The following is a 24,018-nucleotide window of genomic DNA, read 5'->3' as shown; positions in this document are numbered from 1 at the left end:
CTTAATAGCGGTCATGGCGTTTCTTTTCCTACCGCGAAAGGGTAATAATATTTTATACTATTTTGTCTGCTATATCAGCGGTATCTGCGGGCTGCTGTGACCAAACATGCATGCCATCAGCTTTTATAAGCCCCGTGAGCTTCGGCCGAGTGATTCAAGCTTTGTTCTTTACTTATAAGATCCAACTGCGTCATTATTGTAGTGACCAATCGCTGCTTCAACCGTAGAACTAGCTCAACGCAGTCTACCAATCAGAGAAATGGCCTCACAGGGCCAATCGACCTGTTTATTCATTGATTGAGGTGGTGCAATCTTGATTGGTAGCTAGGGAGTTTGGGATATTCGCCTCCATGGTCTTTGGTACCATGACGATGAAATTATGGAGATCAGAGTGACAAAACCATCCTCACTTCCCTATACAGAGACATTGATTCGCTCAATAATAGAATCATAAGAGAACATCGGGAAGCATTCGTATAACGTGATAAAATAATAATGATAATAGTGATGATAACAACAATAAAAATGATGATGATGATGATGATGATAATGATAATGATAATAATAATGATAATGATAATAATAATAATAACTATTATTATGATGATGTCTTATCTACCCAGGGTAGCCTCTGCAGTGTTGCCACTGCTCTACCAGAGGACCCTGCTATTGTTATCACCCTCGCGTTGCCAGGTACTCATTATACACCTGGGTCGAGAGGGACACAGTGGGTAAAAACATCTTGTCCAAAGACGTAAGCACCGGGCGGGATTCGAACTCCGGTCCTCCGATCGGGAGTCGGGAGTTGTATCCACTATGCCACAGCGTCCTCCCCCCCCCCCCCCCCCCCCACATACGACAGCGCCCCATTAGAAACATTCAAAGGCGCAGACTCCTCTAAGATGTCAGTGGTAAAAGTATCAGGGGTAAAAATATCAGCAAAATGTCAAAAGTAGAACACTCAGAAGTTTTAAAAAATGTCATATCAGAGGTAAAATGTCAGAGGTAAAAATGTCAGGGGTAAAAATGTCTGAGGTGAAACTGTCGGGAGTAATCCCAGGTTAGAGATGGAAATGTCACAGCAAAAAACAAAACAAAAAACAAAAAATCGCATACAAGCACTGCTTTTCCACAAGTATTCAGTTGTATTTATTCCATGTTGATAATTTTGCCTTAAAATAACATTAAGAACAGGAGTGATTCTGAGTGAAAATATTTATTCCTGAGATAGGATTTTATTCACAATACTTCTGATGGGCCTGTTCACTTCGTTTGAACTTAAAGCACAATGAAATAATTATGTTTGTAGGGCCTAAGTTGACGTGCGGGTATTGTTATGATATTGGAATTACGGATTGACTGGATACGAGGCGATCATTGCCGAAAGAATTTGGGCGTGGAAAAAAATGTATCTAAATGTGAAGTTATCAATAATCTGTGACGAACCATAGTTCGGAATTCTGCTATACTGTCGGATCCCGCCCATCTGGAATCGATTTCATAAACTCCCTCCTGGGTGTCATTTAATCGTTCACCGCATCGTAATCCCTATGAAGGGAGAATTGAATCAACGAAAGATAATCATATCAAACAAAAGTAAATTCAAAATGAAGGAAACAAGGCAAAATGAAAATTGGCAGACATCAATAATGCTAAATGATAATACACCTGTGATTTCCGAATTAAACTACAAACATGCACTAAAAAAAAAACTTTTATCATTTCAATTATTTTGTAGTGTATTTGACATGTGACATTTTCCCTCTTAAATCATTACTTCTAACATCATTACACCTGACATTTCGACCAATCTTACTTCTGGCAAAATACCTCTGAAATTATTATATTTTAACTTTTTTTTTTACCTCTGGAATGTTTACCTTATGGTAACATTGTTTCAGTCTCATCGAGACTCTATAAAGACCCTCAAGCTCATGAACAGTCATGCGAACATTCTCCCTGCCTGGTATACACTTTGCACTTATGCTTTATTACTGTATCACGTCAGGGCAACAAACTATTATTTGCACTTTTGCCCATTACATAACCTTACGTAATGATACCCCTTTCATTCAAGAGAGGAAGAGGAGGGGATTGTATAGGGGATATCCCGACCTTTTTTGTTGGTTTCTTTGTTGTTGTTTTTTACCACATTACAACCTTCCAAAGTGGAAGAGGAAATGGTAGGGGAAATTCGGAATTGTTATACTTTTTAAGCACTTTCTTATGTATTCGTAGAGATGTTGACGTTGGTATTTGTAGTGAATTTAAAAAGAACGCGAAATTTGTACACTGATCCCTTGAAGAGACATAATATATATGCACAGTATAGCAGAAATTAGTTTTGAAGATTGCGCATACGGGGGGGGGGGGGGGGGTCCTTAGGCATTATTGGGCAGATGCTCCACCCCCGGTAAACTTTTGCGGCAGAAAGATCTTTGTCCTTAACATAATCATGTTCCATGTTAGTTCAGTTCATTCGTATCAATTCCGAACAGAACACTGCAAATAAGCATTTCTTTTTTAGACAACAACCACATGAATTCCATAGTCAGCATGGTCAGTCTTATTTCAATATGTGATGAAAATCATACTGAACTCCAGTAATACGCGAATTCGGCCACCAACGCACAATACGAGCAAATTCATCTGAATTTCTAAGGCTGTGTCAATACTTCCCCTTTTGGGTCAAAATCGGCTTTTAATACGCTTTTAGTTCAAAACACGGTTGCGTCCTTTCTCACTCTGATATAAACGCCGTTACTCTCTAAAAAATTGAATGAAAATATTCACTCCTAAAAGAGTGAATACAAAAAAAGAGTGAATTTAGAGTGAAATTGGAGTGAATTTTGAGTGAAAATATTCATTTTTCACTCGTTTTAGAGTGACCTCAGGGATCACTCCAAAATCTTCGAATGATCCCTGAGGTCACTCCAAAACGAGTGAAAATGAACAATTTCACTCAAAATTCACTCCAATTTCACTCTAAATTCACTTCTTTTTTGTATTCACTATTTTAGGAGTGAATATTTTCACTTGATTTTTTTTAGAGAGTACAAAACGCCGTTTCAAAACGCAAAAATATGTGCGTTTATACGACCGGCGTTTCCGACTAGTCACGTTTTATGGGCAAGCATAAACACAACTATAGTATACTGTACGTACGATGAAAACCAGATATAATCAACCAATTAAAAGCATGACGTCGTTTGCCTATCGGTACTCAAGATCAGTTGTAATTTTCTTATGCTATGTTATGGTCTACAACTACAGTGTGATTGTCATAAGTGGTTGTCAAGTGAAGTTTAATTCAATGTGAGTAAGCATAAAAAATATGGACATTCCAAATTATGCATCATGAAATATAAGCTTGCTGTTTTCTAGTGAAGAACATACTACGACATGTCCGGCACTGTATAGCGAATTTGATTTTCTGAGTGGCCCACATTTCAACGAGTATGTCTTTCATGTGGGCCTTTCTTTTCCAATAACACAATTATTTTGAACATTATTTTCACACGTATATATAATATCTAGTATTGTTGTATACAATGTATAGTTTTTCCCTTGAATTTGTATCAACAAAAATGTGATATTGGAAATAAAATCTTAATTGAATTGAATTGAATTGAATTGAATCATCACTGTATGATTTTGAATTTTGCCGCTTTCAGAGCTTCATGGAAGGTTGAAAAAATGAGACAGCCAAAAAATCTTTAAAAAGCTCCATAATTAACCAATTATGTAATTTTTATGTGAACGAATTACCATATTATATTATATCATTACTATATATTTTAGCTTTTTTTCCTCTGACATGTTTATCTGGTACATTTCAATACGGACATACATTATTTACCTTGTGGTAACATTGTTTAAGACTCGTGAGACCCTAATAATGAAGAACCCTTCAACTCATGACCACTCATGCGAGAACTCACCTCCACACTTTGCATATTCTTTATTTGGTCACGTCAGGCAAACTCGCACTTTTGCCCATTACATTACCTTACGTAATGATACCCTTTCATTCAAAAGAGGGAGAGGAGGAAGGTATCTTAGGGGATATCCCGACCTTTTTTGTGTTTTGTTTTGAGCACATTTCAATCTTCAAAAGAGGAAGATGGAATGAAATTCGGAATTGTTTATATTTTTAGCACTTTCTTATATATTCCTAGAGATGTTGACGTTGGTATTTGTGATGAATGTAAAAAGAACGCAAAATTAGTAGCTTGATTCCTTGATGCGACCTAATATTACGTAAAGCAAGATAAATCTTTAAAAAAAAAAAATGCAGATGCAAGGGGGGGGGGGGGAGGTCCTTGGACAGTATATTAGGCAGATGCTCTATCCCCGATGAATTTTTGCGGCAGAAACACCTTTGTGTTTATAAAATAATGATATATCAATATATGCATATATATATATATATATATATATATATATACATATATATATATATATATATATATATATATATATATGTGTGTGTGTGTGTGTGTGTGTGCTATGTTACTTCAGTTAATTCATATCTTTAATTTCTAAACAGAATACTGCAAATAAGCGTAATTATTTTCGAGACCTCTTAAGATATAGGTAACAACCATGTGAATTCAATAGTCACACCGCAATCCAGTAATTGACGAATTCGGTCAATAGGTATTGACAATACAAGCAAATTCATCACAGTTTTTAATAAAACTTCTCCAGAGAGAGAGAGAGAGAGAGAGAGAGAGGCGTATGTTGCACCCAAGATCATTTCAACACATGAAAGTTGGGGTTCGGTGTAAAAAAAAAAAGAATAATGATAATATGTACGTATATATATATATATATATATATATATATATATATATATATCAGGGGTAAAAATTATTCTCCATGACATTTGCTCCTGCGACAATCATAATTGCTCCCGTGAAATATCTTCACATCAAACTAAACCTAAAACTCTATCATAATCCTCACCCTAACCCTCAGTCCTTGGAGGAAATAAGACCGGAGCAATAAATGTCGCTGTAACAAACGTTTCGTCAGCAAAAATGTTACACGGTTCAAGTTCCAGGAGGGTGAGCCCTGGAGTAGATTGACTCTCCGGCGATGCGGATAAGTAGCTCGCATGCGTTTACGTATAATATGTCGTGCATTCATGTAGGCTACAGTTCTCCATTTTTAGCTAGGCACACAACGGCATGCTTTTAATTAGTTGAAGTTATCTCCGGTTTTCATCGTTCAGTAAGCTATAATACCTTTACTCAAGATCATTTGTAGTTTTCACATGTTACGTTATGGTCTACGAAAAGAGTATGATTGTCATAATTGGTTGTCAAGTGAAGTTTAATTTAATGAGAATAATCATAAAAACTAGGGTCATTCCTTATATCATGTAGTCATCTTTTAGTGAAGAACATTTTGTAACATGTCTGGCATTATCATCACAATAATATCATGATTTTGAATTTCGCTGCTTTGAGACCTCATGAAAGGCTGAAAGATTAAGAGAGCCATAATATCTTGTATTTTCAGGAAACTTGTATTTTCAGGGAACGGACACTCCATAATTAGTAAAGGCAAATTATGTACTTTCTACGTGTACGAATTAACATCTTTCAGCACGTTTTACACACAGAGAGAGATATGCTTAATTCATATTGAACAATAACCTTCATCTGAACAATTCAGAGGTGCCCAAAACAAGTCACGGAAACGATGACACAGTACAGCAATGTCACGTGCCAGTATTTTATACTAAGAATCGATATCAATTTAAAGGGATCGTATATATTTATCATTTTTTGACAAGATATTTAAAAACCTCTTATGAAATATGAAAGAGCCTGTAATTCCAAGAGGGATTCCATGTTTATTTGATGAAAATTGGTTTTGAAAAGGCCGAGTTATCGAAAACAGAGCGATCCTGATAAAGTGTGGGACCCACATTTTATTACGATCGTTTTGTTTTACTTTGTTTTTGGATGTTTCAGCTATTCCAAACCCGATTTTAATCAAATAAATTGTGAATTCCTCTTCAAATTGTATGCTCTGTACTATTTCATAAGTGCTTTCTTGGAGTCTCGCAAAAAAAGTTAAAGCCCAATTGTCACCTCCACCAACACTGTATTATCCCTTTAAGCATGGAGTGGAAATGCCCTATGCTCCATGACGTCAACTCCCTTTCGCCATTTGCTTGTTTGTTGTTGTTGTTGTTGTTGTTATCACCAGCGGGGGAGTTTGCAGATGAACGACTCGACGGTGAACTCGTTCTCGATTCCACAGTCTAGATCGTTCCAGTTGTAACCGATGTCGGTGTTGAACGACGCACAGTCCTGATTGCCGCCGTGGCTGTTCGGCTGGCTCGACCCCCATGACGTGAAAGTGACGTCAGACCCATCGCTCCATCTCCACGCGCCCTCAACGTCTTGATCGGTAAGACCAATCCACACTCTGGTAGCCACCTGAAAAGGGGAGGATAAAGGGAAATCATCACACACACAATTAAACATGTACACGAATTTAGGGATACAGAACAAACGTGCAAGTTGAAGGAACTTGCATTTCTACGAAACTGAATTACATAATTTATTAACACAGGATTCTGCATTCGTCGAAGACTATGAGCAAGTTCGGAGATAGCTCATGTGCACATGGGTACAAATGACCTTTCATTTTTCTCAGTTGGCTAGCCACGTTACTCGATTCAAATAATGCATCGGTTTGCCCAACATAGCAATTTATGGAACTCTTATTCAAACAAAGAATAAACCTAAGGAGATCAAGTGACCAGAATGGTTTTCCAATCAACACTTTGGGAAGGATTCATTTCATTGTGCTGTTTTGAATACATTAAAAAAATATTTACTTGTTTTTCTTAACATTGCCAAAAACTAGGCTTGCTGTCAGCTTGATGTACTGGCAGGCACAATTTATAATGATTGCATGAATAATCATTGCATCACAGGTGTTTATCTCAGTGAATTTAAAAACCAACGTGTCTCTCAGTACAAATGACCCTTTTTTCTGCTCATGCTCAAACTGGAACCCCGAACTGGGTAATTATACTAGTACTCTTTTATAAACGTGCATTCATAATAGCGGCAAAACAGTAACAAACCGAACCTCTAGCAACCTCCATAATACACAGGATTCTGCATTTGTCGAAGACTATGAGCAAGTTCGGAGAAAGCTTATGTGCACATGGGTACAAATGACCTTTTATTTTTCTCAGTTTGTTAAGCACGTCACTAGATTCAAATAATGCATCGGTTTGTCCAACAAAGCAATTTATGGAACTCTTATTCAAACAAAGAATGAACCTAAGTAGATCAAAAAAGTGACCAGCATGGTTTTCCAATCAACACTTTGGAAAGGATTCATTTCATTGTGCTGTTTTGAATACATTTTTTTTTTTACTATTTTTTTTTTCTTAACATTGCCAAAACTAGGCTTGCTGTCAGCTTGATGTACTGGCAGGCACAATTTATAATGACTACACGAATAATCATTGCATCACAGATGCTTATCTCAGTGAATTTGAAAACCAACCTGTCTCTCAGTACAAATGACCTTTTTCTGCTCAGTGGCATGTTTAAAACTGGAACCCCGAACTGGGTTATTATACTCTTTTATGAATGTGCATTCATAATATGTATACAACAGCGGCAAAACAGTTCCTAATGTCTAACGGCCTCCACAACTTGTAGGACAAGATAATTATAATCTTCGGCCCATTGATGAGAACCTGTATACCAGTATTGTTTGGAACCCGCATGGATGGTGTGAGAACCTGTTCCTGGAAAAGAACCTTTACAATGCTTACTGGAAGAAATTAGGTGCGTATGTAGGAGAATTCATGAGAGGGGACAGATAAGGATATCTAACGGACGAGCAATAATAACTTTCACAGCATTGTCTTATTCTTCATACACTGTGCCCTCTTCAGCATAATCGCTGTTCTTCCATCCAGAGGGCCTTTACTATCAAGTCAGCCTTGCCAGGTACCCGTTTCTACACTTGGGTCGTAAGAATTATGCCATCGTGGGTAAACGACATCTCGTCGAGAACGTATAAGCTCCGTTTCTAAGGCAAGAGTCCTATCCACTAGACCACAGTGATGCCCCAAGAAACTTACTCTCTTGTTTCGAGTGGTATCGTAGAGTACTGTGAGGAAGTCGTGCTCTTCTTGGGAGTGGATTGAAGCCAGATGCCCCAGGCTTAGCAACGTCCCCGTTTCCGAACACGGCACGGAGAAGGAACGGCAGTGCATCTCTGCAGCATCCCAGGTTACGTTCTTGAAAGTAAAGAATCTGTATCAATTTTAAGAGAAAATGTAATCCATAAGAAAAGAAAAAAGGGAAAAACATTTCAATTACTGCTTACTGAGTGAGAGTAGGTCCTAAATAAATAGAATAGTTATATACATGATTCGTGACAATTGGAATAATTGGACTCACACTATCACGACTATGAGAGGTATGGGATTTTGAATTGTAAGTTTTATCAAAACAGTTCTGATATTTCGTCCAACCATAATAACAGGGTCATGGAACCGAGATGGCTTTTCATGCTATAAGACAAAAAAAAAAAAGAAAAAAAAGAACGGAGAAATTGTGGGGGAAAATGAAAGAAACAAGCGCGAGAAAACCCATGACCGTGAATTCTCTCGTTCTGTTGTTCATTCTGTGATGACACGATCGCGTTTCTACCTTTTCTGAGTGGAAGTTCACTTTTCAAGGGCAGAGCACACTTCCCATATCAATGGCTATTGTTAATAACGAGCCTGTACAAGTTAACGCCCACATGCGTATAAATTTCATGGCCATCCAGACCAAACTGTGTCATTTCAGCGACCATGGTTACTATACCAGCATGTATGAAGAGTGATACTTGAAAATAAACATAATATTTATATTAAAGAAAATATTTAAAAAAATCTGTGTTTTTTTTTTTTTTTTTTTTTTTTTTTTTGGGGGGGGGCAACTTCCTACGAACGAACTTCAAACTTACTTTAATGTTTCTAAAATATGCATTTGAACACTGATCAGGTGTCAAGCTAAGGAGAAGGCCAAAATTGCAAAGTGAGGACGGCTAATGTTACAGTTCTTCATTTTCAAAGGCTTGTAATTCCAAATATGAAATGAGGTTCGACATTCCGAATGTCCGTTAATCTAGCTGAATATAAAGGAAGGTTTGTCATTCGAACTTCATTCCAAATGTCCGTTAATCTGAATATAAAGAAAGGTTTGTCATTCGAACTTCATTTCATTTTCAGATTATCAAATTCTCAGAATAACGATTTCATTTTCGGAATAACGAACCTTGGGAATAACAAATCTTCGGAATAACGCTACTTTAATGTTCGGAACAATGAACGATGTAGCTACAGCTGTATTTCTTGTTTGGATTAACGACCATCTTGGTATAGGAAATTTGTGTGTTTCGGCATAACGAATCTTCGGAATAACCCTTATGCGACTGAAGATCCGTAAATAATGGTCTATTGTTCCCTATCTAGAAGGTATAGCAGTATTACACTCATTTCGACGACTTTCTGAATTCTGGAAAAAAAAAGATCACTTTACTGCACTGCATGTTTATTTTTGTGTAGTATAAGTTATGTATATTTGAAAGCCTATCTAAGACTTTATCAAGAGACTGGCGTGTCACATGAATAATTCTGGCATACTTTTATTGACCTCTGACCTCTTTTGAATTACGTCATTATTCAATATGAAAACAGTAAACCGTAAAACAAAAACAAAAAACCGGACCGGGGGGGGGGGGGGGGGGGGTTCGGGCGTTTTAGGGAGTAATCTTATGGACGGTTTCGGGCGGACCAGTTACAACAATGGAATAACGAACATCAACCCATTTATATAGCTTAGAAAGTAGGTCATATGATTATACCTATTTCAAATCTTACTATAATACCGCATGACTGACATTTCTAAACTTTCCCTCCTTGAAAAGCAGGGATCACCTGCTCAAAATACCCCTTGCTCACTGGTTCTTTGATGATAATGTTGATGAGAAGAAAAATGGCAAGAGATCATAATAGCAGTGAAAAATTGCCTCACCGATAGCAATTATCTCCAAAGGGAGTCCAGAACGGAGGGCACCCACAAGCGCTTGCCTCCGATGACGGGGGAAGCGTCACCAGCAAAGCCGCAGTAATGGCCAGGCCGCCAAAAAGGACTAATTTCAAGTTTGCCATGGCTGTAAGAAAATGAAAAACGCACAATTTGAGACGATGAATAGTTACTATCAGTTCATCTTAGATGTCCTCATCATGATGATGCTCGTATATTTCTGCTGAAATCATCAGTTAGAGTTAGATTTCAGACAGCACTATATTTCAATATCGACAACTTGCCGACATGCACTGAGTCGATCTTATAATTTTGACGTCCCGGAGTAAGCTATTATATTGCCACTGTTCAGAGGTTGAATTTTCAAGAGAAAAGAAGAGAAAGCATTATCCGGTCTAGGCATTCAAAACAAGCACTGACTGTCGCATTTCAACACTTATGTTTCTTCACATGGTCTTAAAAGCAAAGTAAGAAACATACTTGCAGACAAACGTGAACCAACTTTCTATCATATAGTTTTATTTCAAGCGATTAAGACGACACCAAGAAGAAGGTGACGAAGTAATGGTCTTCATAGTTTAACGTATAAAAAAATAAATGAATAAATAAATAAATAAATAAATAAATAAATAAATAAATAAATGAATAGATAAGTAAATGAATAAGTAAATAAATAAATAAGTAAAAATAGTAATACAGACCAACAGAAGTCGAAACAGCGAGATAGTCAGAACGAGGTTCAGTCTCCTCCTCACCGGATGATAGTACCCCAAATGTTTGAAACAACGATTGCAACACTGCTCTAGGATATAGCTCGTGAACCTTTGCAATAACCAGGCCACTCCCACTCCGAGTGGGTCCAGGTATGAAATTCAATACGACATGAGATGATTGCATGGTAGGTGTTAGTGGTTAGGATTGCAAAAAGTGCTTTTGCACGCTGCACAAACACAGAAATTATGTTAGCGAGGTATCAATCAATGCTTTGTCCAATTCTCTCACTCATCGGGGTTCTTCTCGGTTAATGTGCGAATCCTCGAAATATTTACTTTACGCGCCCATAATCCAACGTACCATGTACCAATGCGTTCATATCCTAACTGACTATGAATTTTAATGTGATTAGATAATGATGTGTAGACAGATGGTGTATAGGGATAAACATTGGATAACTGTATAAGAGAATGGATGCAGTATGCACTCACGTGTTGATTCGACTATGTGTAAACACTTTCATCATGATTGATACTGATGTAGGCCTATATCAACTATTCTGTGTCTGTTACTTGCCTGATGTTGCCCTCTTAATACGCCTTGATCAATGAAGATCATTTACCTATACCGACATAATACCATTAGCGCATCGTGATGTTTACTGCATGTCTATCAGACAAAGTTTAGATCGCAGAGTTCAACAGGATATTACAGTCTGTAAACTTCCTGATGACGGTGTGAATAACCATGGTAGTATCTTTCCTAATAATGTGAACTTTTAACTCCTTTACACATCAGTCCATTTTGTGTCATACACTTCTTATCTCCGACGTAACTACTATTTTATACGTTATACAACACTCTCTGGATTCCAGCCGTATTCACAACTATACACACAATAATAATTGAATTGTTATACACACTTTATTCTTTTACAGCATGACAACTTGTAACAATAGATAAGCCTCTTCTAATAAATATCATTGAATAAGAACCCTCAGGTATGTGGTATAGGCGATTGTTAACACAGTAACATACTGTACCATGTAATTTTCAGTATACTAAGAGTTTCATCGAAATTTGATTGCCTTCTGTCACCGAATTATTCAACATCGAAAGCGAGATATATCATTCTTTAGCATTAAATGCTCACATATTTGAGCGAAAAAGTTGTGTATCATCTCATCACAATAATAAGCTTTCTATACAATCTAACATTTCGCCGATTTCAGAACCTCACGACAAGTTTCAAGAGAAAAAGAAACAACAGGAACACGGAACCTCGAAGTCAAACCTGTTTCTATCTTACAGAGAATGTACTCAAAGTAGTCTTTTGCAAAGGCGGCTCGCAATGGACTCGTATACGGCGGGCGTTGGACTCGCACGCACACAGCAATCGAATGGAAGCGAGCTGTGCGTGTGCTGAATGTCGAGCCGCCTTTGCAAAAGGCTATAGGGAATGCGAACACCACACAATCATAGCAGAGAGAATTCTGCGTGTATATACGAACTTCTTTCAGCAGCTTTTACAAAGATGAAAACATGATTTCATACTTCTATCAAACAATGACTTTCATGTTGATAATTCAGAGGCGTACAATAAAAAGTAAACCAAAATGATGACGCAGTACAATAATGTCAAAAATTGGAAGAATTTGTATCATTTTGAATGTGAAGTGAAAACGCAATTTATCGCTCGATCCATGACGTCAAGTCCCATCCCCTTTTTTCACCAGCGGGGGAGTTTGCAGATGAACGACTCAACGGTGAACTCGTTCTCGATTCCACAGTCTAGATCGTTCCAGTTGTAACCGATGTCGGTTTTTAACGCGAACGACGCACAGTCCTGATTGCCGCCGTGGCTGTTCGGCTGGCTCGACCCCCATGACGTGAAAGTGACGTCAGACCCATCGCTCCATCTCCACGCGCCCTCAACGTCTTGATCGGTAAGACCAATCCACACTCTGGTAGCCACCTGAAAAGGGGAGGATAATAAAAGGGAAATCATCACACACACAATTAAACATGTACACGAATTTAGGGATACAGATCAAACGTGCAAGTTGTAGAAACTTGCATTTCCACGAAACTGGATTGTATACTTTATTTAATTTCATTTCATTTCTTTTCATTTTTTTTCCATCTCCAACAGAACTTGCAAGTACATTTTTCCTTCCACATGAAATATAAATACATATATACGTGAATATTACAAAGTGTGATAAGTGGAATTTATGGATATACAAATAACAAAGTGAAAAAGAAAAAGGCACACACAAAATAAACATTCTGAAATTAAGAAAATGCAGGAGATGGGGGAGGAATGCTGAAGAAGCAAAGCTTGTAGGGTGCATTCCCCCAAACATATAACATCTTATATCATTGATCTTCTACTTAACACATGAGATTAAAGGGATCGTACAGTTTTGGATGAGACCTAATTTCAGGTTTCTAACATTTTTCGGTGAGATACTAGTAATGAGAAACCTCTTATGAAATATGAAAGAGCATATAATTCTATGAGGAATTCAACGTTTATTTGATGAAAATTGGTTTTGAAATGGACGAGATATCCAAAAAAGAGCGATTCTAATAAAGTGTGGGACCCACACTTTATTACGATTGCTTTGTTTTACTTTGTTTTTGGATGTTTCAGTCATTCTAAACCTGATTTTCATCAAATAAACTTTGAATTCCTCTTAAAATGGTATGCTCTGTACTATCAGTGTTTTCTTGGTATCTCACAAAAAGTTAAAAGCCCAATTCTCATCTCCACCAATACTGTACTAACCCTTTAAATTTACCAAAAGAATTACACAAACTGCAGACTACAACTACAACTACAAACTACAGACAAACTACTACAAAAAAAATCCTAACTACCCCTAGACAAACACCCAGACAAATCCACTAATTGGCTGTCATGCAGAAACGCAGAAACTAGAATAGGAAAAGTAAGACAGAAAGATGAAGAAGAACTGATAACTTGGTTGGAAAATAGGAAGAAAAAACAATGTCGATTGAGAAGACGAAAAGTGATGAGTGAACGGAGCCGCTAAGTCATACGCATAAAGTGGAAGTCAATATATTTTTAATGATGACGTTCAAATGAATTCTTGTAATTGTCAAAAAAGAAATTCTTCAACTTAAAGGACAAGTTTACCTTCATAGACATGTGGGTTGAGTGAATGCAGCAATATTAGTAGAACACATCAGTGAGAGTTTAAGGAAAATCGGACAATCCGTTAAAAAGTTATGAATGTTTTAAGTTTCTGCTCAGTCACGGCTGGATGAAAAGACTACTATAGCTTGTGCTGTCACATGATTACAACGATATAAAGAAAGAATAAAGAAAATTCAACATATTTCCATTTTTCTCCCATAACAAAAGAACACTCGACTTCTCTCTTTCAGAAGGCAGGGGGAATAATATTACCCTTAACATACGTCAGTAGCAAGTCGAAGAACTGTGCACTTTATTCAAAAAGTACAGTTTTGTGAAATTCTCTTTTTGTTTTTCTTATATAGTTGTACGCATGTGACATCATACACTGTAGTAGCCTTCTCTTCCAGCAGTGACTGCGCAGATACCTAAAATGTTCGTAACTTTTGAACGGATTGTCCACTTTTCCTCAAACTTTCACTGATGTGTTCTACTAATTTTGCTGCATTCTCTCAATCCTTATGTATATGAAGGTGGACTTGTCCTTTAACTTTAAAGCAATTCAAACTTGGGGCCGTTTTTATATCATTACTAAGGTTATTCCGAAATTTTGGTCCTACAAAAGTAAATGTGGATTGAGTAAATAATATGGTCCTGGTTAAAGGCAAATGAAATTCGTTAGAATGACGAGTTGGGTATCTGTGGAAAGAATTATACTTCACAAACGTCCCGGTAAAAATGGGAGGTAATAAATTGTTACTAAATTTATACATAAATTGACCAAGATGATAATTATAAAGATCACTTACTTTTAAAATCTTCTTTTCAAAAAATATAACGTCAGTATGGGATCTCCAAGAAACATTGCAAATTATACGAAGGGCTTTTTTCTGGAGACGTAGCAGTCTATCAAGATGCATTGAATGAGTGTTTCTCCAAGATATAATACCGTAATTAAGATAAGGCGAAATCAAACTTGAGTATTAAGGAGGGTTGGAATGGGAAAATAAAACTTTACTTTATCTATAACACCAATATTGCAAGATATTATGTGACAAATATTATTAATATGTGTCTTCTATGAAAGTTTATTATCAATTGTCAATCCTAGAAATTTCATTGATGAAACTACATCTATAGCAGTATCATCTAATACAATATTATTGGGAAGACTATCCAAAGAATTACTAAACAACATACATTTGGTTTTAAGAAGGTTCAAAGACAATTTGTTGGATCTTATCCAGTAAAGCAACTTTTTAAGTTCTAAATTTAAGGTATCCACCAAAATGTGGGGATCCGGATGTGAAAAAAAAAAAACACATTTGAATCGTCTGCGAACAACAGAAAAGATAAAACACGAGAAACATTTATCATATCATTTATATACGTTATGAACAAAAGAGGTCCCAATAGACTTCCTTGAGGAACACCGCAAGTAACAGATTTCTTTGTGGAACTGTGACCGGGAAAAGATACAAACTGTTTGCGGTCAGTAAGGTATAGCTCCTGAACCACTCCAAGGCCTTCCCACGGATATCATAGTGACATAATTTATAAAGAAGTATTTCGTGATTGATGGAATCGAAGGCCTTGGAGAAGTCCAGGAAAACTCCCACTGTATGGTGATGTAGGTCTACGGCTTAAGCAACTTTTTTCAACAAAGGACAGGATAGCATGAGATGTGTTGTGCTCTTTGCGACATCCAAATTGAAAATTAGATATGATATTATGCAAATCAAGAAATTTAAGGAGTCTGGAATGTACAATTTTTCCTAACAATTTAGAAATCGAAGACAACAGAGAAATTGGTCTGTAATTGCAAATATCTTCTTTATTACCTTTCTTATAAATTGGAATTACTTTAGCGAATTTCATTTCCAATGGAACAACACCATTACTTAATGATAAATTAAAAATATGAGTTAATGGTTCCACAACACTCTCACTAATGTTCTTTAAAGTAATATTATCAATACCATCCGGTCAAGAGCTTTTTTTAATTTTCCAAATTCATAATAATGTCTTTTATTTCTAAACTAGTGACAGGATAAAAAAAAAAGTGAGTTGGAATTGGGTAATGCAAGAAATTCATGGAAATTCGTTTGAGATGTGGGTATAATTTTAGCGAGGTCATATCCAACCTGGGAAAAACAATGATTAAATGTATCCGCTATCAACACAGGGTCTCTTATTTCAACATCATCCAGTTTAATTCTTGTTACTCGGGGTTTATCATTATTTTCATAAATGGCGCTGTTTATTAACTTCCAGGTCTTATTCACATCATGTTTGAAAAGGGATATCTGGTCCATATGATACTTCCTTTTTTCATTACGCAATAATCTTGTAAGAATACTCGAGTATTTTTATACAGTGTATTCACGATGAGATTGTTCAGTGCGTTTAATTCTGTCCGCGTAATATAAATCATTTTTTTTTCGATTTATGGATCGTAAAAGAGATTTTGTTATCCATGGAAGTCTGGGATGTTTCTTTATAACCAAACTGTTTAACTTTCACCAATGGAACATGTTTATTTAAATGAGATTTCAAAATTGCCGTAAATACATCAAACGATAAATCAGTATCTTGAGACTCATATACACTTCATTCCAATTTTCTTCTTGTAAACTATTCTTCAAACTTTGTAGATTTTCAGGTGTTGTTTTCTTAAATGTTTCTTTAACGGAACTAATAATGGGTTTAGCGATAACCGGGACAACAGTAAAAATTGGAAAATGATCTGATATATCAAACAAAATAATATTTGATTTAGGAGTACGCATGATATTACAAAATATGTTATCAATTAAAGAAGATGTGTTATTTGTAACCCGGGTTGGTTTAGTTATAAGTGGCAAGAAAGAGGCAGAGAGCATAACATCAAGAAATTCCTGTGGGGCACTTAACGTATGATACTTTTTAAAGATGTCTATGTTAAAGTCCCCAATTATAAAACAATCTTTATTAATGAAAATTGGATTATGAGTTAAATCCTGCAAATACTCTAAAAACAAATTACTGTTGGAATTAGGAAGTCTGTACATAATAGCGATCAAAATATTCCTGGAATATGGGATGTTTATTTCAATGATAAGAGATTCAATGATATCATTCATAGAGTTGAGTTCAGTATTAACAAAATAATCCAGGCCGTGTTTAATATAAAAAGCGACCCCTCCTCCTCCCTTATTGATTCTATGTGATAAAACCATAACAAGGAAGCGCAAAAGAATTTGAGGAACTTTGAGTAAGCCTTGTCTCAGTAAGCCCGATAACAGAAAATGAAGACTGGGTAGAATTATCTAATAAAAGTTGTAAATTATCAAAATTACTATTCAAACTTCTGATATTCAAATGCATCAATGCAAAACTATTGTTCAAACTCTCTGATGACTGAAATTGATTAATTGTGATATAATCAGAACTTTGATAAGAGATATTGTCTTCATTCATATTCAGACTATTAAAAGAAGAGTTTATGGTATTGGCCGTACGGTTATCATAACTATGTGAAAGATTACTGGTTCTCTGATCTTGAGGGATAATTCTAAAAAGATTACTGAAATCATCATCATTAAGAGACTGAAAAGCAAAATTATTAATTTGTGTCATAATAACAAACAGAACAGAGGATGAAATGTCCTATATAAAATTTGACATGCACTTGCATATGCAGAGCGGGACCTGTTAAAGAAGAGGAGATAAGATAAAGACTGGATTGAAACATGCATGACAAGCGACAAAACAAACATGAAAACATAAACTAAAGAACACATAAACTAAAGAACACATAAACGAAACAGGGGCACACGCAAAACCCAGGTCGTGACTTAACTATTAATAATTTGTTAATACAGGATTCTGCAGTCGTCGAAGACTATCAGAAAGTTCGGAGATAGCTCATGTGCACATGGGTACAAATAACCTTTCATTTTTCTCAGCTGGAGGGCACGTCACTCGATTCAAATAATGCATCAGTTTGCCCAACATAGCAATTTATGGAACTCGTATTCAAAAAAAAGTGAACCTGCGTAGATCAAGTGACCAGAATGGTTCGCCAAGCAACACTTTGGGGAGCACTCATTTTCATTGTGCTGTTTTGAACACATTAAAAAACTTTTTAACATTGTCAAAAACCAGGCTTGCTGTCAGCTGGATGTACTGGCAGGCACCATTTATAAGGATTGCATGAATAATCATTGCATCACGGGTGCTTATCTAAGTGAATTTAAAAGCCAACCTGGCTCTTAGTACAAAATAAATGACCTTTTTCTGCTCATGCTCAAACTGGAATCCCGAACTGGGTTATAATATTCTTTTATGAACGTGCATATTCATATATAGAATAGCGGCAAAACAGTTGTTGTTGTTGTTGTTTTAAAGAAAGAAAGAAGAGAAAGAAAAAAATCGAGGCCCTATGCAAATAATTTGCCCAAGATAGCACTAATATAAAACAAACATTGTAAATCTTACAGATATTAATAAGAATATTAAATATACCATGTCTCCACGAAGGAGCTCATATCGTCTCCACGGGGAGCTCATTAATATCGTCTCAACAATCATGACAATGGAGCTCACAACAGTTCCGAATCTCTAAGCAACCTCCTCAATTTGCAGGACACGATGATATCATCACCGTGTCCTGCAAATTATGGAGATTGCTAGAGACTCGGAACTGTTTTGCCGCTATTTTATATATGAATGCACGTTCATATAAACATATCATAATCTTCAGCCCAGTGGTGAGAAACTGTACAGGTATTGGTTGGACCCCGCATAAATGGTGTGAGAACCTGTTCCTGGAAAAGAACCTTTACCATGTTTACTGGGAGCAATTTAAGTGCGTATATGGAGGAGAATTTAGGAGAGCGGACAGATAAGGATATCTATTAATGGACGAGCATTAATAACTTTCACAGTATTGCCTTATTCTTTATACAGGGTGCCCTCTTCAGCATAATCGCTGTTCTTCCATCCAGAGGGCCCTTCGTATCAACTCAGTCTTGCCAGGTACTAGTACCCATTTCAACACCTGGGACGTAAGAATCATGCCATCGTGGGTAAACGACATTTCGTCCAAGAACTTATAAGTTCCGTTTCTAAGGCAAAAGTCGTATCCACTAGATCACAGTGACGTCCCAAATAAACTTACTCTCTTGTTTCGAGTGGTTTCATAGAGTACTGTGAGGAAGTCGTGCTCTTCTTGGGAGTGGATTGAAGTCAGATGCCCCAGATTTAGCAACGTCCTCGTTTCCGAACACGGCACGGAGAAGCCACGGCAGTGCATCTCTGCAGCATCCCAGGTCACGTTCTTGAAAGTAAAGAATCTGTAACAATTTTAAGAGGAAATTTACTCCATGACATTCAAAGAAAAGAAAAAAAAAGAAAAAAAAAACATTTCAAATACAGTTTACAGAGTGAGAGTAGGCCCTAAAAAAAAAACCACAGGATAGTTATTGGTTATATACATGTTTCGTGACAATTGACATGATTGGACTCACACTTTCACGACTATGAGAGGTATGGGATTTGGAATTGTCGTGATATGTTTTATCAAAATAGTGATAATATTTCGTCCAACCATAATAACAGGGCCATGGAACGAGGATGGGGCGTTTAATTTCCTACAGTCTACTCGCGCTTTTGATGCTAGAAAACAAAAGAACGGAGAAATTTCGGGGGAAGAAATCAAAGAAACAAGCGCGAGAAAACCCATGACCGTTTTAGAGCTTCGCATTAACATTAACATTATTAATATCAACATAAAATAAAGACAGAGGTTTGACTGAAGAATAATGGAATGTAATAGGAATTTGTATAATCAAATCAATAACAAGAACCTGTATTCTTCGCATCTATAAGATGAGGAAAGTCAGTTGCGGTTGACGAATCCTATTCATACACCCCCCCCCCCCCCCCCCCCCGCGACAACGTTTCATGTGGCAGTATGGTATTTGTGTACAAACCCGTGGAAGCGGGTATGATCTATTGGCCGAGTTCAAAACGGAATATATTTTATATATACATAAACTTGATATAGATTCTCTCGTTCTGTTGTTCATTCTGTGATGGAGGTTTTTCTGATGGAGATTTTTTGAGTGGAAGTTCAATTTTCAAGGGCAGTGCACACTTCCCATATCAATGGTTATTAACGAACCTGCACAATTTAACGCCCACATGTGTATAAGATTTCATGGCCATCCAGACCAAACCGTGTCATTTCAGCGACCATGGTTACTACATGTATGAAGACTGATCCTTGAGAATGAACATAATATTATTATATCAAAGAAAAAAAATCTGCGTTTCCCTTAGGCTATAACCTTCCTAACGCATTTCAAACTTACTTTAATGTTTATAAGATATGCATTTGAACACTGTGATCAGGTGTCAAAGAGAAGGCCAAAATTGCAAAGTGCGGACGGCTAATGTTGGACCCCGTTTACAGTGCGGGGCTGGGCCGAGCCGCGGCCGAGCCCGGCCTCAATTGCGGGGCCGAGCCCCGCAAATTTGTCCGTTTACAGTGGTTTACACTGCCGGGCTCGGCCCGGTCTTTTAATCCATACCTTTCAATATTTTGTCGTAGTGGCGCTCTGCTTGTAAACAAACGCAATTGGGTATAGTCCGTGGCGACGAAGTCGCCGTTCGGGCAAAGGCCTTTGCCGAAGGAAAAATCCTTTGCAGGACAAAACCACCTTAAACTATACTAGTTTTCGACGTTGAGGAGGATAATATCCTGAATAGCGAAATAGTACGGGCAGAGGGTCGGTCTGGAAGCCAGACTAAAATTGGCCGCGCATTTGGCCCAGTTTGCGTTTACACTGAGAAAAGACCACCTCCCGAGCGTGGCCAAATGCGCGGCCAATTTAGACCCCGCATTTGGCCTTTTACGCATTTACACTAATATGAAGGCGGGCTCGGCCGCGGCCGAGCCGCGGCCCAGCCCCGCACCGTAAACGGGGTCTTACAGTTCTTCATTTCAAAGGCTTGTAGTTCCGAATATGAAATGAGGTTCGACATTCCGAATGTCCGTAAATCTGAATATAAAGAAAGGTTTGTCATTCGAACTTCATTCCGTATGTACGTTAATCTGAATATAAAGAAAGGTTTGTCATTCGAACTCCATTTCATTTTCAGATTATCAAATTCTCAGAATAACGATTTCATTTTCGGAATAACGAACCTTAGGAATAACAAATCTTTGGAATAACGCTACTTTAATGTTCGGAACAATGAACGATGTAGCTTACAGTTGTATTTCCTTTTTGGATTAACGACCATCTGGGTATAGGAAAGTTGTGTGTTTCGGCATTACGAATCTTTGGAATAACCCTTAAGCGACTGAAGATTCCGTACATAATGTTCTATTGTTCCCTAGAAGGTATAGCAGTATTACACTCATTTTGACAACTTTCTAAATTCTGCAAAAAAAAAAAAGATCACTTTACTGCACTGCATGTTTATTTTTGTGTAGTTTAAGTTTTGTATATTTGAAAGCCTGTCTAAGACTTTATCTAGTGACTGGTGTGTCACATGAATAATTCTGACATACTTTTATTGATTTTATTAGACTTTGTCAGGAGACTGGTGTGTCACATGAATAATTCTGACATACTTTTATTGACCTCTGACCTCTTTCAAATTACGTTATTTCATATATTGTATTCAAATATTGTATGGGGAAATTGTAGTATTACTAAACTGAATTCATTGTATTTACTCCAAAAGCGTGCTATTCGTATCATTACTAATTCCACATATTTATCTCATACAGATCCTTTATTTCATCGTTTGCATACTTTGAAGCTTCAGGACATCCACATTTTACAAACAGGTATATTTATGTACAAGTATGCAACAAATCAACTTCCCTCTTTATTTCATAATATTTTTCACTTAAATTCGAATATACACACATATCCAACTCGCCGTTCGACAGATTTTCACCTTGTAAACCCCAAAACTGTTTTAGCTCAGAAATCAATTAGACATTACGGTCCCGATGTCTGGAATAACCTACCTGATCAATTAAAGCAGTGTACTTCACTGTTTTCCTTTAAAGCTCATTTAAAAAAGTATTTATTATTGAAATATGTCTCCAGTTAGTAGTTTTTGATCAATGTACTTTTTCTTCTTTTTTTCTGAAGTCTCAGTAAGCCCTGATCCATGCAAAGTGTTTTTTTTTTCATTCCCTCCCGTTCCTTTCCTTTCTTTGATAATGATATTGCATACATTCATTAAAGCGTATACCTTACCCCCAAAATAGGCATGCTACAGCCTTTATTCTCTCTTGCACTGTCACCTGCACACACGATGCACTGTCACTCGCACACACCTACACTTTTATTGTCTACTATACCATGCAGCAGTCAATGGTGCTGCGTGCTGTTTTTTTTTTCTTGTTCTAAAGCGCCAAGTCACTATTTTTCTTTTCTGTTTTTTTTTTTCTGTAGCAAAATGTGTTTTGTGTATTAAGATTAAGAGTTTTATGAGTACATATATAATTAGTGTTGTATTACATTGGTATCACATATTCAGATAGGGCCTCATCCACGTCAAGCTCTGCTTATGATGACGGTCCCCTGTATTGATTTCTCCTTTGTTATTAGATACAGTAAGCCTTAATATGTTATTTTGATTCATAATTATGCCACTTCAGACTGAATGTTGTTACGCAAATGATTTTTTTTTTGTATTGATTTGTATGTATCTGTATCATTTTGTTTTCATTTGCAATTGTATTCGGAGAAAGAAAATGCAGAAATAAACCAAACAAACAAACAAACAAACGTCATTATGCAATATGAAAACAATGAAAATAGTAAACTCTGAAACTTCAAAAAAAAAACAAAAAAAAAACGGACGGGGGTGGGGGTTCGGGAGTTTTAGGGAGTAATCTTATGGGCGGTTTCGGGCGGATCAGTTAGGTATAACGACCCTCTTATTTTTGGATTACCGAACCTGTGGAATAACGAACATCACCCCATTTATATAGTTTAGAAAGTAATTCCTATACCTATTTCAAATCTAACTATAATACCGCATGCACGACTGACATTTCTAAACTTTTCCTCCTTGAAAAGCAGGGATCACCTGCTCAAACTACCCCTTGCTCGTTGGTTCTTTGATGATAATGTTGATGAGAAGAAAAATGGCAAGAGATCATATATCAGTGAAAAATTGCCTCACCGATAGCAATTATCTCCAAAGGGAGTCCAGAAAGGAGGGCACCCACAAGCGCTTGCCTCCGATGACGGGGGAAGCGTCACCAGCAAAGCCGCAGTAATGGCCAGGCCGCCGAAAAGGACTGATTTCAAGTTTGCCATGGCTGTAAGAAAATGAAACACGCACAATTTGAGACGATAATAGTTACTATCAGTTCATCTAATATGTCCTTATCATGATAATGCTCGTATATCTCTGCTAAAATCATCAGTTAGAGTTAGATTTCAGACAGCACTATATTTCAATATCGACAACTTGCCGACATGCACTGAGTCGATCTTATAATTTTGACGTCCCGGAGTAAGCTATTATATTGCCACTGTTCAGAGGTTGAATTTTCAAGAGAAAAGAAGAGAAAGCATTATCCGGTCTAGGCATTCAAAACAAGCACTGACTGTCGCATTTCAACACTTATGTTTCTTCACATGGTCTTAAAAGCAAAGTAAGAAACATACTTGCAGACAAACGTGAACCAACTTTCTATCATATAGTTTTATTTCCAGCGATTAAGACGACACCAAGAAGAAGGTGACGAAGTAATGGTCTTCATAGTTTAACGTATAAAAAATAAACAAATAAATCAATGAATGAATAGATGAATAAACAAATAAATAAATAAATAAATGAATGAATAGATAAGTAAATAAATAATTAAATAGATAAATAAATAAATAAGTAAAAATAGTAATACAGACCAACAGAAGTCGAAACAGCGAGATAGTCAGAACGAGGTTCAGTCTCCTCCTCACCGGATGATAGTACCCCAAATGTTTGAAACAACGATTGCAACACTGCTCTAGGATATAGTTCGTGAACCTTTGC

The 24,018-nt window shown here is 36.8% G+C and overlaps 2 protein-coding genes across 2 annotated transcripts; both read right to left on the bottom strand.

The window, feature by feature from the left end:
- Window positions 1-6,215: 6,215 nt before the first annotated feature.
- On the bottom strand, window positions 6,216-10,210 carry LOC139709098 (echinoidin-like). Its single transcript, XM_071621060.1, has 3 exons — window positions 10,074-10,210; window positions 8,129-8,303; window positions 6,216-6,455 (listed from the first exon to the last, which is right to left on the bottom strand). The coding sequence occupies exons 1-3, from the start codon at window positions 10,208-10,210 to the stop codon at window positions 6,216-6,218; spliced, it is 552 nt and encodes a 183-aa protein (XP_071477161.1).
- A 2,318-nt stretch (window positions 10,211-12,528) lies between these two features.
- On the bottom strand, window positions 12,529-23,297 carry LOC139709097 (echinoidin-like). The gene is made up of 3 exons (XM_071621058.1): window positions 23,161-23,297; window positions 19,107-19,298; window positions 12,529-12,763 (listed from the first exon to the last, which is right to left on the bottom strand). The coding sequence occupies exons 1-3, from the start codon at window positions 23,295-23,297 to the stop codon at window positions 12,529-12,531; spliced, it is 564 nt and encodes a 187-aa protein (XP_071477159.1).
- Window positions 23,298-24,018: the final 721 nt, after the last annotated feature.

The sequence above is a fragment of the Diadema antillarum genome, unplaced genomic scaffold (genome assembly GCF_040938485.1).
Source record: "Diadema antillarum isolate AM-2024a unplaced genomic scaffold, OU_Dant_1.0 seq00001406_RagTag, whole genome shotgun sequence".
Classification (NCBI taxonomy): domain Eukaryota; kingdom Metazoa; phylum Echinodermata; class Echinoidea; order Diadematoida; family Diadematidae; genus Diadema; species Diadema antillarum.
This window is presented reverse-complemented; position numbering and strand designations above follow the sequence as displayed.